This window comes from Pygocentrus nattereri, chromosome 3 (assembly GCF_015220715.1).
Source record: "Pygocentrus nattereri isolate fPygNat1 chromosome 3, fPygNat1.pri, whole genome shotgun sequence".
Lineage (NCBI taxonomy): Eukaryota > Metazoa > Chordata > Actinopteri > Characiformes > Serrasalmidae > Pygocentrus > Pygocentrus nattereri.
In genome coordinates this window covers 45967244-45982168 of record NC_051213.1, presented here as the reverse complement: position 1 = coordinate 45982168, position 14925 = coordinate 45967244, and the positions used below count along the sequence as shown (strand labels likewise).

At 39.8% G+C, this 14925-nt stretch overlaps 1 protein-coding gene across 2 annotated transcripts; it reads left to right on the top strand.

Annotated features, from left to right (window-relative positions):
- Nucleotides 1-1860: 1860 nt before the first annotated feature.
- si:ch73-54f23.4 (zinc-binding protein A33) lies at nucleotides 1861-14810 on the top strand. 2 transcript variants are annotated; one of them, XR_001858218.2, is made up of 7 exons: nucleotides 1861-2094; nucleotides 5337-5432; nucleotides 7064-7297; nucleotides 9296-9318; nucleotides 9496-9611; nucleotides 12518-14132; nucleotides 14282-14810. XR_001858218.2 is itself a non-coding variant. In XM_017706061.2 (6 exons), the coding sequence occupies exons 1-6, from the start codon at nucleotides 1933-1935 to the stop codon at nucleotides 13078-13080; spliced, it is 1194 nt and encodes a 397-aa protein (XP_017561550.2). In that variant the 5' UTR covers nucleotides 1861-1932; the 3' UTR covers nucleotides 13081-14810. The 2 variants fall into 2 exon arrangements, 1 of the variants encoding a protein (XP_017561550.2); XM_017706061.2 differs by having other exon boundaries at nucleotides 12518-14810.
- The last annotated feature ends 115 nt before the right edge of the window (nucleotides 14811-14925 follow it).

Sequence of the window (14925 nt, the reverse complement as noted above, 5' to 3'; positions counted from 1 at the left end):
GGCCTCTCAGACTGAAACCCAAGCCTCTCTCTTTCTCTCCAACACTGTCTGTCCTCTGACGTCGCCTCTTGTTGCAGAGGGGTAGACGGACAGAAATAGAAAGCTAATCTTTCATTCCCATAAATAAAGCCTCACGAGCTCTCCCTCTGTTTTCCATCCTTCACTCTTGGTGTTGATGTCTGATTCTGATGAGTCAAGCTTAGCTTGTTTTAAAGCGATGGTTCGGCCTAAAAAACTAATTTGTACATTAGCTCAAGTGCAGCTAATCAGCCAAGATATCTTTAGTGTCTGAAGTGTTGCTACTTTAGTTTTACACTGGAACAATGAGGCTAATGTAGACAACAAGTAGTGGAAGCTTATAGCTTTAGCACACTGCATGTCTAAATCATGATACTGTACGAACATGTTTGCGGTAGGAGAGACATTTATTTTACATAAGTTGTTGTTGCTAGCTCAAAGATGCACACATGTTACTTGTGCTATTCTTTTCGTGGACTGTGGGATAGTTGATGTAGTGTAAGTGCCTACTGTCAGGAGAAAGTATAGGACCTGTGTGCTGTCTTGGCCATTTCAGCATCTCTGACGGGAGGTTCTCCCTTGCTGCCTGTTCAATAAAAGAGCATTGCCTTTAAAGTGCAATGTTTCTCGCGTCTTATTCTATGTTAATGGCACACTGGTGTCAGAAGTGGGATATCCCACCCCACAGCAGACTGGAAAAGAATGGTGGTTCCATAAGCTCCAGGCAGATGGCAGAGAAGACTGAGAAGATCCCTGGTTCCAGCGACTCGAGACTCAACTCAGACTCGCATCTCAAAGGCTCCGCAGTCCAGAGACTCAAGACTTAACTTCGACTTGCAACTACATCTCAGAGACTCGTAACTCAACTCAGACTCGCACCCCAGAGACACGAGACTCAACTCAGACTCAGATTCCAGGGACTCAAGACTTCATTCGCACCCACACCCCAGAAACTCAACTCTAACTCAGATCCCATGAACTCAAGACTTCATTCCCCAGAGACTCGACTCGACTCTGACTCTCACCCCAGAGACCCAAGACTCGACTATGACTTGACTCCTTGACCCACGCGCAACGCTACTTGTGACCATCCCTGACGGCCTCACTTCTGTGCATTTTGATAGACAATTGAGATTACTCAGCTCAAGTTTGAAGCAAATATATGACGATTTAGGCATGCAGTTTACTTGCTACATGCTGGGCTTCCATTACTTAGCTACATTAGCCTTGTAGCTCTACTGCAAATCTAAAGAAGGAAACCTTTGGCACTGAACATGTCTTGGCTCCTTGACTGCATTTGGGGTAAGGAGGAAATCTGTGTAATTTCTTTGCCCATATTGTTGCTTTAATCTCAATTACTCACAGAAAAAAACAACACAAACCAGCATGATTTCCAAACTAGTCTATGCTGCTTTATTCTGGTCTGGTGTTGTCCAGCACACCAGTATCCAAAAACACAACATATCACTGTTGTTGGAAGAAAATCTATTATTCAATTGATCAGCTTTTGACATAACTTGGAAATTACCCTCTATATTGTATGTAAATCTCATGATGAATAGACTAAAAAATGACCTAAAATGACTTGTAAAGACATCTGGTTCCATTGACTTATGTTAAAAGTAAAGAAGGGTTTTTACTTCTCCTGTAAAGTTACCATTTTGGAGATACAAGGTTTTCTTCCAACAACAGCGATATGGTGTGTTTTGCTGGTGGCCAGCCATGCTGGTCTATGCTGGTTTTTCTAGCAGGGTTCTCTGATGTCATGTATGCTCTGACCTCAGCCAGGACCTGAGCAGTCCCCCCACTAGTGTCACTAGAGATTTATTACTCTCACATTGTCCCTGTCCTTTTATTCTCTCTCTCTCTCTCTCTCTCTCTCTCTCTCTCTCTCTCTCTCTCACACACCCATGTATGCACACTGACCTCTTTTCGACTGTGCCCCTCTCTCTAATGTGTGACGTCCTGAAATTTCGTCTTCCTTTGCTTTGCTCTGACGAGGACACTGGAATGTCCAACAATCACATGAAGGACACAAATAACAACTACAACAAGTCTCTCCTCGATGACCAGAAGGTAAGAGCAGCTCCTTCTTTTGAACTGTCTAAGTGAATGCAGACAGAGGTAGTACATTTAATGCAGTGCACACTTGACTTGGACTATTAGACAAAGTATGTCAAGAAGGAAAACGATGAAGTGAAAGGACATTATAGGGATACACATTACAGACTACAATAATTTCCTGGTTAAGTTTTTCTCCATTTACTACCTTCTAGTTAATCTCTTTATCCATAGGACCATGACAAATAAAAGTTCAAATACTTTCCCTCTGAAACAATATGAACTAATATTCACATTGTTATAGCTTCATTAAAATCCCATCTATTTTTTAAAATTAAAATATTTCTTTATGTGTCAATCTCTTCTAATGGTAATCTAATCAGAAACATTCTTGATTGAAGGGCAGATTAATAGTATGATGAGAAATACAGTATAGTCTAACTTTCATCACATTGTGTTAAACATAATATAGTCACATCACACTGTTTAAATACAAATACAATATAGCCTGACATTCATCACACTGTGATTAAGATAAATACAATATAGCCTGACATTCATCACACTGTGATTAAAATAAATACAATATAGCCTGACATTCATCACACTGTGATTAAAATAAATACAATATAGCCTGACATTCATCACACTGTGATTAATATAAATACAATATAGCCTGACATTCATCACACTGTGATTAATATAAATACAATATAGCCTGACATTCATCACACTGTGATTAATATAAATACAATATAGCCTGACATTCATCACACTGTGATTAATACAAATACAATATAGCCTGACATTCATCACACTGTGATTAAAATAAATACAATATAGCCTGACATTCATCACACTGTGATTAATACAAATACAATATAGCCTGACATTCATCACACTGTGATTAATACAAATACAATATGGCCTGACATTCATCACACTGTGATTAATACAAATACAATATAGCCTGACATTCATCACACTGTGATTAATACAAATACAATATAGCCTGACATTCATCACACTGTGATTAAAATAAATACAATATAGCCTGACATTCATCACACTGTGATTAAGATAAATACAATATAGCCTGACATTCATCACACTGTGATTAATACAAATACAATATAGCCTGACATTCATCACACTGTGATTAATACAAATACAATATAGCCTGACATTCATCACACTGTGATTAATATAAATACAATATAGCCTGACATTCATCACACTGTGATTAAAATAAATACAATATAGCCTCACATTCATCACACTGTGATTAATATAAATTCAATATAGCCTGACATTCATCACACTGTGATTAAAATAAATACAATATAGCCTGACATTCATCACACTGTGATTAATATAAATACAATATAGCCTGACATTCATCACACTGTGATTAAGATAAATACAATATAGCCTGACATTCATCACACTGTGATTAAAATAAATACAATATAGCCTGACATTCATCACACTGTGATTAATATAAATACAATATAGCCTGACATTCATCACACTGTGATTAAAATAAATACAATATAGCCTGACATTCATCACACTGTGATTAAAATAAATACAATATAGCCTGACATTCATCACACTGTGATTAATATAAATACAATATAGCCTGACATTCATCACACTGTGATTAAAATAAATACAATATAGCCTGACATTCATCACACTGTGATTAAAATAAATACAATATAGCCTGACATTCATCACACTGTGATTAATATAAATACAACATAGCCTGACATTCATCACACTGTGATTAAAATAAATACAATATAGCCTGACATTCATCACACTGTGATTAAAATAAATACAATATAGCCTGACATTCATCACACTGTGATTAATACAAATACAATATAGCCTGACATTCATCACACTGTGATTAATATAAATACAATATAGCCTGACATTCATCACACTGTGATTAATATAAATACAATATAGCCTCACATTCATCACACTGTGATTAATACAAATACAATATAGCCTGACATTCATCACACTGTGATTAATATAAATACAATATAGCCTGACATTCATCACACTGTGATTAATACAAATACAATATAGCCTGACATTCATCACACTGTGATTAATATAAATACAATATAGCCTGACATTCATCACACTGTGATTAAAATAAATACAATATAGCCTGACATTCATCACACTGTGATTAAAATAAATACAATATAGCCTGACATTCATCACACTGTGATTAATATAAATACAACATAGCCTGACATTCATCACACTGTGATTAATATAAATACAATATAGCCTGACATTCATCACACTGTGATTAATACAAATACAATATAGCCTGACATTCATCACACTGTGATTAATACAAATACAATATAGCCTGACATTCATCACACTGTGATTAAAATAAATACAATATAGCCTGACATTCATCACACTGTGATTAAAATAAATACAACATAGCCTGACATTCATCACACTGTGATTAATACAAATACAATATGGCCTGACATTCATCACACTGTGATTAATATAAATACAATATAGCCTGACATTCATCACACTGTGATTAAAATAAATACAATATAGCCTGACATTCATCACACTGTGATTAATACAAATACAATATAGCCTGACATTCATCACACTGTGATTAATATAAATACAATATAGCCTGACATTCATCACACTGTGATTAAAATAAATACACTATAGCCTGACATTCATCACACTGTGATTAATATAAATACAATATAGCCTGACATTCATCACACTGTGATTAAAATAAATACGATATAGCCTGACATTCATCACACTGTGATTAATATAAATACACTATAGCCTGACATTCATCACACTGTGATTAAAATAAATTCAGTATAGTCCCACATTCATCAACCTGTGTCTAAAGCAAATGCAAAACGGGTCTAAGATTCATCGTGATGGCTTTAAAAGAAATAGGTCATATCTTATGCTGATTATTTCCAGTAGATTAAAGTCACTTATGTCCCTGAATGGAATGCTTCACTTGTATTGTTTAGATATGCTAATGAGCACTTCTCTGCCAATCTGTGTTAGCATGATTCACTATCTGGCACAATACTTTGTCAACATAGTGCTAGCCTGTTTAATTACATGTAGTAACACTGATCTTTCAATACATCAAACACGAGCCACATATTACAACATGCAAAGACATGCAAAACATTTATCCTCTCACACCTCCATTTGTGTTATAGGGGAAGCTGATTCAGGCTATTAAGAAGATTAAACATGAAATCGATGAGTGCAATGAAGCTGAGAAAGACACCTATGCGGAGGCCATGGATGTGGAGGTAGAATTAAGATTTCTTACAGAGAGTTAATGACCGTGCATGAGGAGTGAGAAATGTTATTGTTATTTGAAAAACATGCCCATTTTGAATTTGATGCCAACAACATGTTCCAAAAAAGTTGGGATGGGGCAACAAAAGGCTGGTAAAGTTGTGTAATGCTAAAAACAACACACCTGCTGGTTGATTGACAACAGGTCAGTAACATGATTGGGTATAAAAAGCGCATCTCAGGGAGGCGGAGTCTTTTAGAAGTAAAGATGAGGAGGGTTTCACCACTCTGAAAGACTGCACCATCAAATAGTGCAACAACTCAAAAATAATGTTTCTCAACATAAAATAGCAAAGAACTTTTGCTTTGCACCGTCTACAGTACATAATATCATTAAAAGATTCAAAGAATTTGGAGAAATGTCTGTCTGCAATTTTTGGGCCCTCAGGTGACACTTCATTAAAAACAGACATGATTCTGCAGTGGAAGTCATTGCACGGGCTCAGAAACACTTCTGAAAAACACTGTCTGTGAAAACAGTTAGTCGCTGCATCCACAAATCCAAGTGAAAACTCTTAAATGCAAAGAAGAAATCATATATAAATAGGATCCCGAAATGCTGCCACCTTCTCTGGGCCCAAGCTCGACGAATCAACTTTTGGAGTTCTTTTTTGGAAATCATGGTAACGGTGTCCTCTGGCCTTGTTTATTTCAGGAACACTAATCCAAACCACATTCTGCATGAATTACAACAGCATGCCTGCAGTCCAAAACTGTCACTACTGATAACATTTGGCACATTCTAAAATGAAAAATACAACAAAGGAGACCCTGAACTGTTGAGCATCATTGTCTCCTCAGTTTCCACGTGCTTATAGAGTGTTGTTAAAAGAAGAGGTGATGAAACACAGCGGTAAAAACTTTTTTTGGAACTTTTTGGAATGTGTTGTTGCCATTAAATTCAAAATGGGCAAATATTGTTCAAAAAAATTATACAATTTCTCAGTTTCAACAATTGATATGTTGTCTTTGTACTATTTTCCTTTTATAATATGGTTTACATGATGTGCACATCATTGCATCCGATTTTTATTTACATTCTGTACAAAACATTCAATTTGATCTTCTGTTAAAATGGTATATTCTATATAACACAATTAATAGAACAAATATTTTGACGCTGCCTCTCAAACGTACATGAAAGAGGCATTTGATCTGAAGTAAAATCTGTGGGGCAACATGGCAAAAAAGGTTTTTGAAGACATTTTTACGATGCACAATAAGTATCACAATGTTTAACTTCTTCTGAAGTTTGCCCATTTACCCAGTTGCCACATTTGAAGCTGCTGTGATAATTGTTATTTATCACAATGACAATATCACATCATCATATTGCCCACCCCTAAATACAGACATCAGCTAAAAAACAAAACATTTACTTTTACTTGGTAAAATCAATATTCTATTTGCTTCACAAGAAGGTAAGAGACTGACATTTGTTGCATTAAATGTTTTATTATGTCTGAGTGACTCCTGCATTAGAAAGTAATCTAATCAGGCCTCTTTATTTCCTTCTGCTGCTGAGTCAGCGTCCCCTTGCTTTTACCAGACGTTTATATCTCTCCTCTCTCTATCCTCTCAGAGTCAGTTTGAGGACATGGAGCGGGAAATCAGGGCAGAGTTCCAGAATCTTCATCGCTTCCTTGATGAAGAAGAGGAGAGGGACCTGGAGCGGCTAAGAAGGGAGCGAGACAGACGAGTGAAGGTGCTAAAGGAGAGGGAGAAGAAGATTGCCCTGCAGGGCCGTGACCTGGAGAGGGCCATCGAGACACTTAACTGCAAACTAAAGGAAGAGGACAGCCCCAAACTTCTGAAGGTGCTTCCCACATTACTTGAGTCATCACCCATGCAACTACGTGCATCCATTCATAGTAGCACAGTGCTGTCAAACTCGAAATGTCCAAAAGTATCCAGACACCTCGTCTAATTAAACAATATTGGCTATTTAAGGCCCAAAGGTCAATTGCATGCATTGCTCTGTAATCTCCATGAAGAAGCATTGGCAGGGAAGTCAAAGGTCACCATGCCTAATGGCAAGTGTTGGCTACAGGGGTGTAAAGCTGACTGCCGTTAAATTGTGGAGTAATGAAAATGTGGTCCACTAAACATATTTGGGAAGTCCCATTTGTGATCTTGAACTAATCACCCAATTTAGGAGCGGGCAGCGTGATTAGATTTTGCTGTTATCTTGATAAATTATTGAAGGAGGTGGAGGAGTATCTCGGGGTCTTGTTCATGAGTAATGTGAAGAGGGATGGTGAGATTGGCTGCAGGCTGGGACAGGCAGAAGCAGTATTATGGTCACTGTACCAGACTGTAGTGGAGGGAGGTAACAAGCCATAAGCCGAAGCTTTCTGTTTACCGGTCGGTCTACATCCCAACCCTCACCTATGGTCATGAGCTGTGAGTAATGACCGAAAGAATGAGATCACAGATACAAGTGGTGGGTGGTCGGTCTACATCCCAACCCTCACCTATGGTCATGAGCTGTGAGTAATGACCGAAAGAATGAGATCACAGATACAAGTGGTGGGTGGTGGGCTACACTCTACTTGATAGGGTGAGGAGCTCTTTCATCTAGGAGGAGCTCAGAGTAGAGCTGCTACTCCTTGGCATTGAGAGGAGCCAGTTGAGGTGGTTTGGGCATCTGATCAGGATGCCCCCTGGACACCTCTCAGTGGAGGTTTACCAGGCACGGCCTACTGGGACAGGACTCTGGGGTTGTCCTAGGACCCGCTGGACGGATTATATCTAAGTTGGTCTGGGAGCGGCTCGGGATCCCCAGGAATGACCTTGAGGAAGTTGTGGGGGACAGGGTCGCCTTGGATTCCCTGCTCTCCCAACTGCTACTGCGACCCTATCTGGATTAAGGGGTTAAAGATGATGAATGAATGAATGAATGATAAATTATATCAGGATAGGCTTTTCTGAGCATATCGTGGACATCATCGGGCTGAAGGAAAACCATTTCATTGCAAAGGGAGCATAATAAGTCCTGTTTAACCAAATGTTGAATAAAGGTTATTGTACTCATAGATGTTTTGGATATTTTGGATTTTCGTCAGTACAGGATTTTTCAGTTCCAGCTGAATAGGTAACATTCATTTTTAATAACATTAATAAGTAATACTGTAATGCATTCAATGTATCAACAGCACTGCCTGATCAGAATGATTTGGCCACAGAATGCCTGAAACAGGAACACTTGCGATTGCAACTTGTCAAGACAATCTGATCACAAAGTGGTCTTCAAGGAAAAGGCATTCTGGATAACATTTTTATCAGAGAATGGAAAGATTTTATGGAAAATCAGTCACATTTAAAGAAATGATTCAGAATTCTTTTCTTTTATGATCCGCGCAGTTGCATCCAGATAAAGTTCAATCCATTACCACTAGTTCCTGACCTGACCAAGGCTTGAGTAACTGGAGTCAAACACCCAGAAACAATGTTCCAACATTCAGTGTAAAGCCTTCCAAGAACAGTAGAGGCTGTTACGTCAGGAAAGGGAGGACCAGCTTCCTATTAATACCCTCAATTTTGGCAGAAATACTGGAAGACCAGCTGTCCACAGACTTTTGATATAAGAAGCAATTTTCTGAACAGTGTGTGAAGTGTACAGGGGTGGAGTGTGTGTGTATTGATGGGGTGGGCCATGGTAGGCTTGGCAAGGACCCACAGAACATACTGGATGTTACCTGACGCTTAGCTTACATAAACAGTCACATGTTTGAATGGGTTCCATCGAATGGAGCCCAGACAATTAATATGTTATGAAATATGACACTTTTTCTTCCTTTACTTATTGTTTTAGGAAATTAAAGATCTGCTGAAAAGGTAAGTCTCCAGAAAATCTTCTGTTCTCTCTTTTGTCATCTTTTTTGTAACATTTTCTTAAAGAAAATCAGTGATTTAAATGGATTACTTTTCTCTTTTGTCACTGTCTCTTACTGTAGACTCTCTTTACCGACCCCTCTCTCCTGACCCCTCTCTCTTTCTCTCTATCTCCTCCAGATGCGAGGTGAATTTTATCCGCCCTCCTCCAGTGGACAGTGAGATTTGCTCAGGCCAGTTTGTGGGGCCCATTCAGTATAGGATCTGGAAACATATGAGGACGTCTCTGTATCCAAGTACTCCTCTTGTCTTTTACTGTAGGCCTCTACTTAAAGGGAATATTCCAGCCTAAAACTAGAGTTTATTATGTTGTTTGTTGTGTTACACAGTAACTGTGTTTCAGCATTATTCAAGTTTGAAAACCCTAATGACACACACATCTTCTAAGCTGCTTCTCCTTCTGGGTCAAGAGGGGTGCTGGAGCTTATCCCAGCGGTCATCAGGTGGAAGGCAGGATACACCCTGAACAGGTTGCCAGTCCATTGCAGGGCAGACAGACACATTTATTCACACCTAGGGGCAGTTTAACATGTCCAGTTGGCCTGACTGCATGTCTTTGGACTGTGGGAAGAAACCCACGCAGACACAGGGAGAACATGCAAACTCCACACAGAAAGGACTGCGGTCTCCCGGCCGGGGAATCGAACCCAGGCCCTAATTTACTCTATGGCTTTTGGCCAGCTCAGGAACCCTCGAAGGCTGAGAAAGTTCATGAAGCGGGAGCATTATCCTGCAGCTGAGCACTACCAGTCCAGGCAGCCTCAAAGTTGCAGTGCAGCGTCGCCCGAGTTACATGATGTGTTAATGTTCTAGATAAATATGTTAACTGGGTTTCATGGAGAGTTTTCCTTCAGACATTTTCTTCCTCCAAGACTCATTAAAGGGCTGCTCCTTTCCTTCTGGAAAGATGCTTTGTGACAGTAAAAGCACTATATAAAAAAACTGAATTAAGTAGCTATGTTCTGTTGCTGGGCAAGAAAGTCATTGAGACTATATGCAGCCATGCTTTCAGTGGGTGGGAAGCATAGTTGGCATAGTTCCTGTTCTCCCTATAGATACACACTGATGAGTTAGATACTGTAGGGCGTATTATAGGTCACAGAGCTAAGTTAGTCAGAACTTAGACAGAACTAAGGAGAGAACCGAATGGCTCTTTGGCTTCAGAACACCTTCAAGTCATCACTAGAATTATCGACACTTGGAAGAGAATTAATCTAAAGCCACAGAATGTAGCACTTTGCATCTTTTTTGGAAATGGGTGGGACCATGGGTGGGACCACAGCTGGGCTGGAAGCTTTGCAACAAAAATAATCCTCCAAGCTAACCAAGCTAACTAAATCATCTACTATGAACAAAAGAATTATGAAAGTAAAGATGCCATCAAATACAGCCTCTCAACTGACTGTGTTTCATCCTGCCTATTTTTATGTCTTCATTTATAGCCAGCTGGGGAAAGCCCATGTAAAAATGTTTAGATGCAGCTAAAACTAGTCCTTTCTCCATTTCTGATCTTCAGTGCTGCTTTATGAAGACACCCCTTCAGAGGTCAATGCAGTCAGAGGGCTACTATTTCTAATGTTATATCAGAAACATGACTGCAAAGCACTGGAGGGCGCCTGCGAGCAAGTCCTCAATGAATGGGGTGAATGGAGCTAAATGGCTAAAAACTAAATGTTAAACTAGTTTCTAACCATTTGTGTTGGACTTTGGGATCCATTTTTTCAACAAGTTTTGGGCAGTATGATTCTAACCTTACTGCTACTGAGAGCTGATTGGTTAGCATTACTGCTACTGAGTGCTGATGGTTAGCATTACAGCTACTGTGTGCTGATTGGTTGGCATTACTGCTACTGAGTGCTGATTGGTTGGCATTACTGCTACTGAGAGCTGATTGGTTAGCATTACTGCTACTGAGTGCTGATTGGTTGGCATTACTGCTACTGAGTGCTGATTGGTTGGCATTACTGCTACTGAGAGCTGATTGGTTAGCATTACTGCTACTGAGTGCTGATGGTTAGCATTACAGCTACTGAGTGCTGATTGGTTGGCATTACTGCTACTGAGTGCTGATTGGTTGGCATTACTGCTACTAAGTGCTGATTGGTTGGCATTACTGCTACTGAATGCTGATTGGTTGGCATTAATACTATTAAGTCCTGATTGGTTGGCATTACTTTTATTGAGTGCTGATTGGTTGGCATTACTATTACTGAGTGCTGACTGGTTGGCATTACTGTTATTGAGTGCTAATTGGTTGTCATTACTGCTACTGAGTGCTGACTGGTTGACATTTCCACTAATGAGTGCTGATTGGTTGGTGGGCCGATCAGTACATTGGTTGAGTTAAGCGGTTTGCTCTCATTGATGTCATGAATGTACATGAGGCAGCGTTATTTAGTCCTGTAACTCAAGTTCAGAGTTAAAAATATAATAGCAGTGTTTGAATGTCTTATGCAGTCCTGTGTTCAGGGAATTTGTGCACTTCTCCGTGCAAAAAAAGATTAAACATTTATTGGTTGGCATTACTGCTACTGAGTGCTGATTGGTTGGCATTACTGCTACTGAGTGCTGATTGGTTGGCATTACTGCTACTGAGTGCTGATTGGTTGGCATTACTGCTACTGAGAGCTGATTGGTTGGCATTACTGCTACTGAGTGCTGACTGGTTTACAAACCAGTTCACAAACTATGATCTTGCACAAAAGCTCCATAAGAGCCCATTCATTTTGGACTTGCTCAGGAGTGCCCTCTATCTTCTGAAAAACCTTGGACCACATTTGAACAGCAGCTCTTTTCTGTAGAAACAGCTACTGGTCATGGATGCAAATTCATGAGCCAAAGTTCAAAGCTGAACTTGATGCGAGGTGAAATTAAATTGCTCCAGAAGTTTGTGATGCTAATGGACATTTAGTCATAAGCGCTCATAGACGTTCATGTAGAGAGTTTGCTTATTATGTCAAACAGTGTTATTCTTTTAAAGCGTAGTTTGGGACACACTTCAGATTTTTGCTCCATGGCTACTAATTACCCTTTGCCACATTGTGGGAACACAAGCCACTTGGTAAATAAGATAAACTTAAAGTAAAAATGATCATAATGTGTTTAGGACTGCTGCTCACTTTATGCTCCTTGTTGTCTGTAGACATATCCATGGTGACATTTGACCCTGAGACGGCGCACCCGCTGCTTGCCATCTCTGCTGGTGACACGACAGTGCATTTTGAGGAGGAGAAGGAGGTGGAGGAGGTGGAGGAGGTGGAGAATAACCCGAAGCGCTTCCACTACTACTACTGCTTGATGGGCCGGGAGGGTTTCAGTCACGGCCGCCATTACTGGGAGGTGGATGTGCGGGGGAAGACGGCGTGGAGGTTGGGCGTGGCCAGAGAAGACATACCGCGTGGCGAGATGGACTCGTCCTCTGAGGCCAACGGCTTCTGGACGCTGGCTCTGAAGAACGGCTCTATCCTGGCCTGTACCCATCCTAAGCCCACGCTGGTTCGATCTGCCACTATGCCTACCCGCATTGGGGTGTTCCTGGACTGTGACAGGGAGGAGGTGTCCTTCTACAATGCTGTCACCATGATGGCACTATTCTCGTTCTTCACAGGCCCCTTGCTATTGCCTGTCTTTCCGTTTTTCAACCCCTGTGACACAGATGAAGGCAAAAACCTCACCCCTCTCTCAATCTTCTATCCCTCACTCTGAATTTTATAGAAATAGCTCAACTATTCATGTTAATAAATTGAAGCTAATGACTCCAAAGGTGATAAAACCCCAATAGCATTCCCAGTATCACCCTTACAGCATTAATGTTTACCTAAGCGTGCAATAGTGATCAATAATTTGGCCCGTACAGAAAAAAATGACTTAAGGCCGGTTCACACCGAATTTTCAAGTTCAATCAAGTATTAAAAAACGAATGCATGCAAATTAATACCGTCTTTCTTATGAACGTAATGGGCTGTCACACTGTGTAAATCTTTTAATCAGAACCTGCTTGATTTTCTGCGTTGTACAGATGCGTTTAAAATCAAACTGACCAATCAGAGCGCAGTTGTCATGGTTGCAGCCCAAACAAATGTGCATCAAGATGACCACTTCTCTAAAATCTGCACATTTGTGTCCTCATTTCTGACTCTTATTTATCATTGATATACTAGACATAACCGAGGTGATAAACTACAGAGTGATAAAATCAAAACATATCATACATGTGACAATATCATGCCACAATATGCTACAAATGTATACTAGCTAAATTAATTAAGGCATTGTTAGTATTTCTCACTGCCCGCCTGCTCGGATATGCCCTCATCCTCCTTAAGGTTTTGTTGCACTTTTTGCCTCTGCTGTCCATCTTTACACGATGCGTTTTAAAATTGTTACATCGGTAATGCAACTTAAGTACTGCTGTGCTGAATTTGATACGCTAATGTCTCCAGGCTGATGTTATCCTCATATTTTAATTTCTGTTCCATCTTAAATAGTTACGCACTGCTACCTGCACCTCCATCTGAATGTAACTACCACATCTTTTCAGGTGTAACAGGAATAAGTTGCAGGGACTGCTGGTTTCCTTTACTATAGATCTACTGTCTGAGCATTTTTTGCTTATATGTGTTTATATAATATATGAGTTCATACATTAGTTCCCAGTAAACAGCCCAAAATTCCACTTGGAATTCCAATGTCTCCTCATTTTTCCGATTACCCGCTCCAGCATTGGCAGATCACGGCTGAAAGGCTGGAGAATGACGGTAAGCAACTTACACGTTTATGTAGGTGCATCCTTGTCTGTTTATGTCCGCAAAGAATACCATTAGCCTTTTTCTCAAATGAATGCACATATGGTGATGTTATTGTTTTGTAGTTGATCCTGGCAAAATCTCTGCTTCACATTTATCAGAAAGAGAAGAGGATTGATGGGCTCCCTGCCATTCTTTCGCTCCTTGAGTGAGAGGGGCAACAAGAAGAAGCAGAGGCTCGACTTCCCCCAGTGACGTACAAAAATACCTTCAGAATCTCTCGTTATACAGCTTCACCTCCTGTATGAGGCAATGAAACTGCCCATGTTGTTGTTTTTTCCGTGGAATGGAGTGAATCCAAAAAAAATAACCGCGCTTGGTGTGAATAGGCCTTCAGACCCGGAAATCTTTATTTGTATACTTTCCCAACCAGATGATGGCGCAAAGCCTCAGAGATGTGTTTGCCTAATGCTATTCGTCAGCCATTCATTTTCCGACATTGATTTGTTGTTGGCTCTTACTTTAAATACATCCTAGACAGGTGTGCATTGTGTAGGGGTGTAAACACGCAACAATCTGAAGACGCACAGTGCAGCTGAATTGATGATGGAATGTTAGAATGAATTGTAATTGACCTGGAAAACTGAATGTCTCTGGCTTTTTTCAAAATAAAATATAGTATAGTTTGAAGTAATATTTGAAACTTTAGCGAAGTTTACAATGTACTATAGTCCATACAGTCCACATATGAAAATATTTCTGTGATGTCATGAGAACCAGCTTATTTACATATATCCACCTATTC

Coding starts and splice junctions, on each gene's coding strand:
- si:ch73-54f23.4 (XM_017706061.2), top strand. CDS start 1,933: ATGCACACTGACCTCTTTTCGACTGTGCCCCTCTCTCTAATGTGTGAC. Junction 5,433..7,063: donor CGGAGGCCATGGATGTGGAG/GTAGAATTAAGA, acceptor CTATCCTCTCAG/AGTCAGTTTGAGGACATGGA. Junction 9,319..9,495: donor ATTAAAGATCTGCTGAAAAG/GTAAGTCTCCAG, acceptor TATCTCCTCCAG/ATGCGAGGTGAATTTTATCC.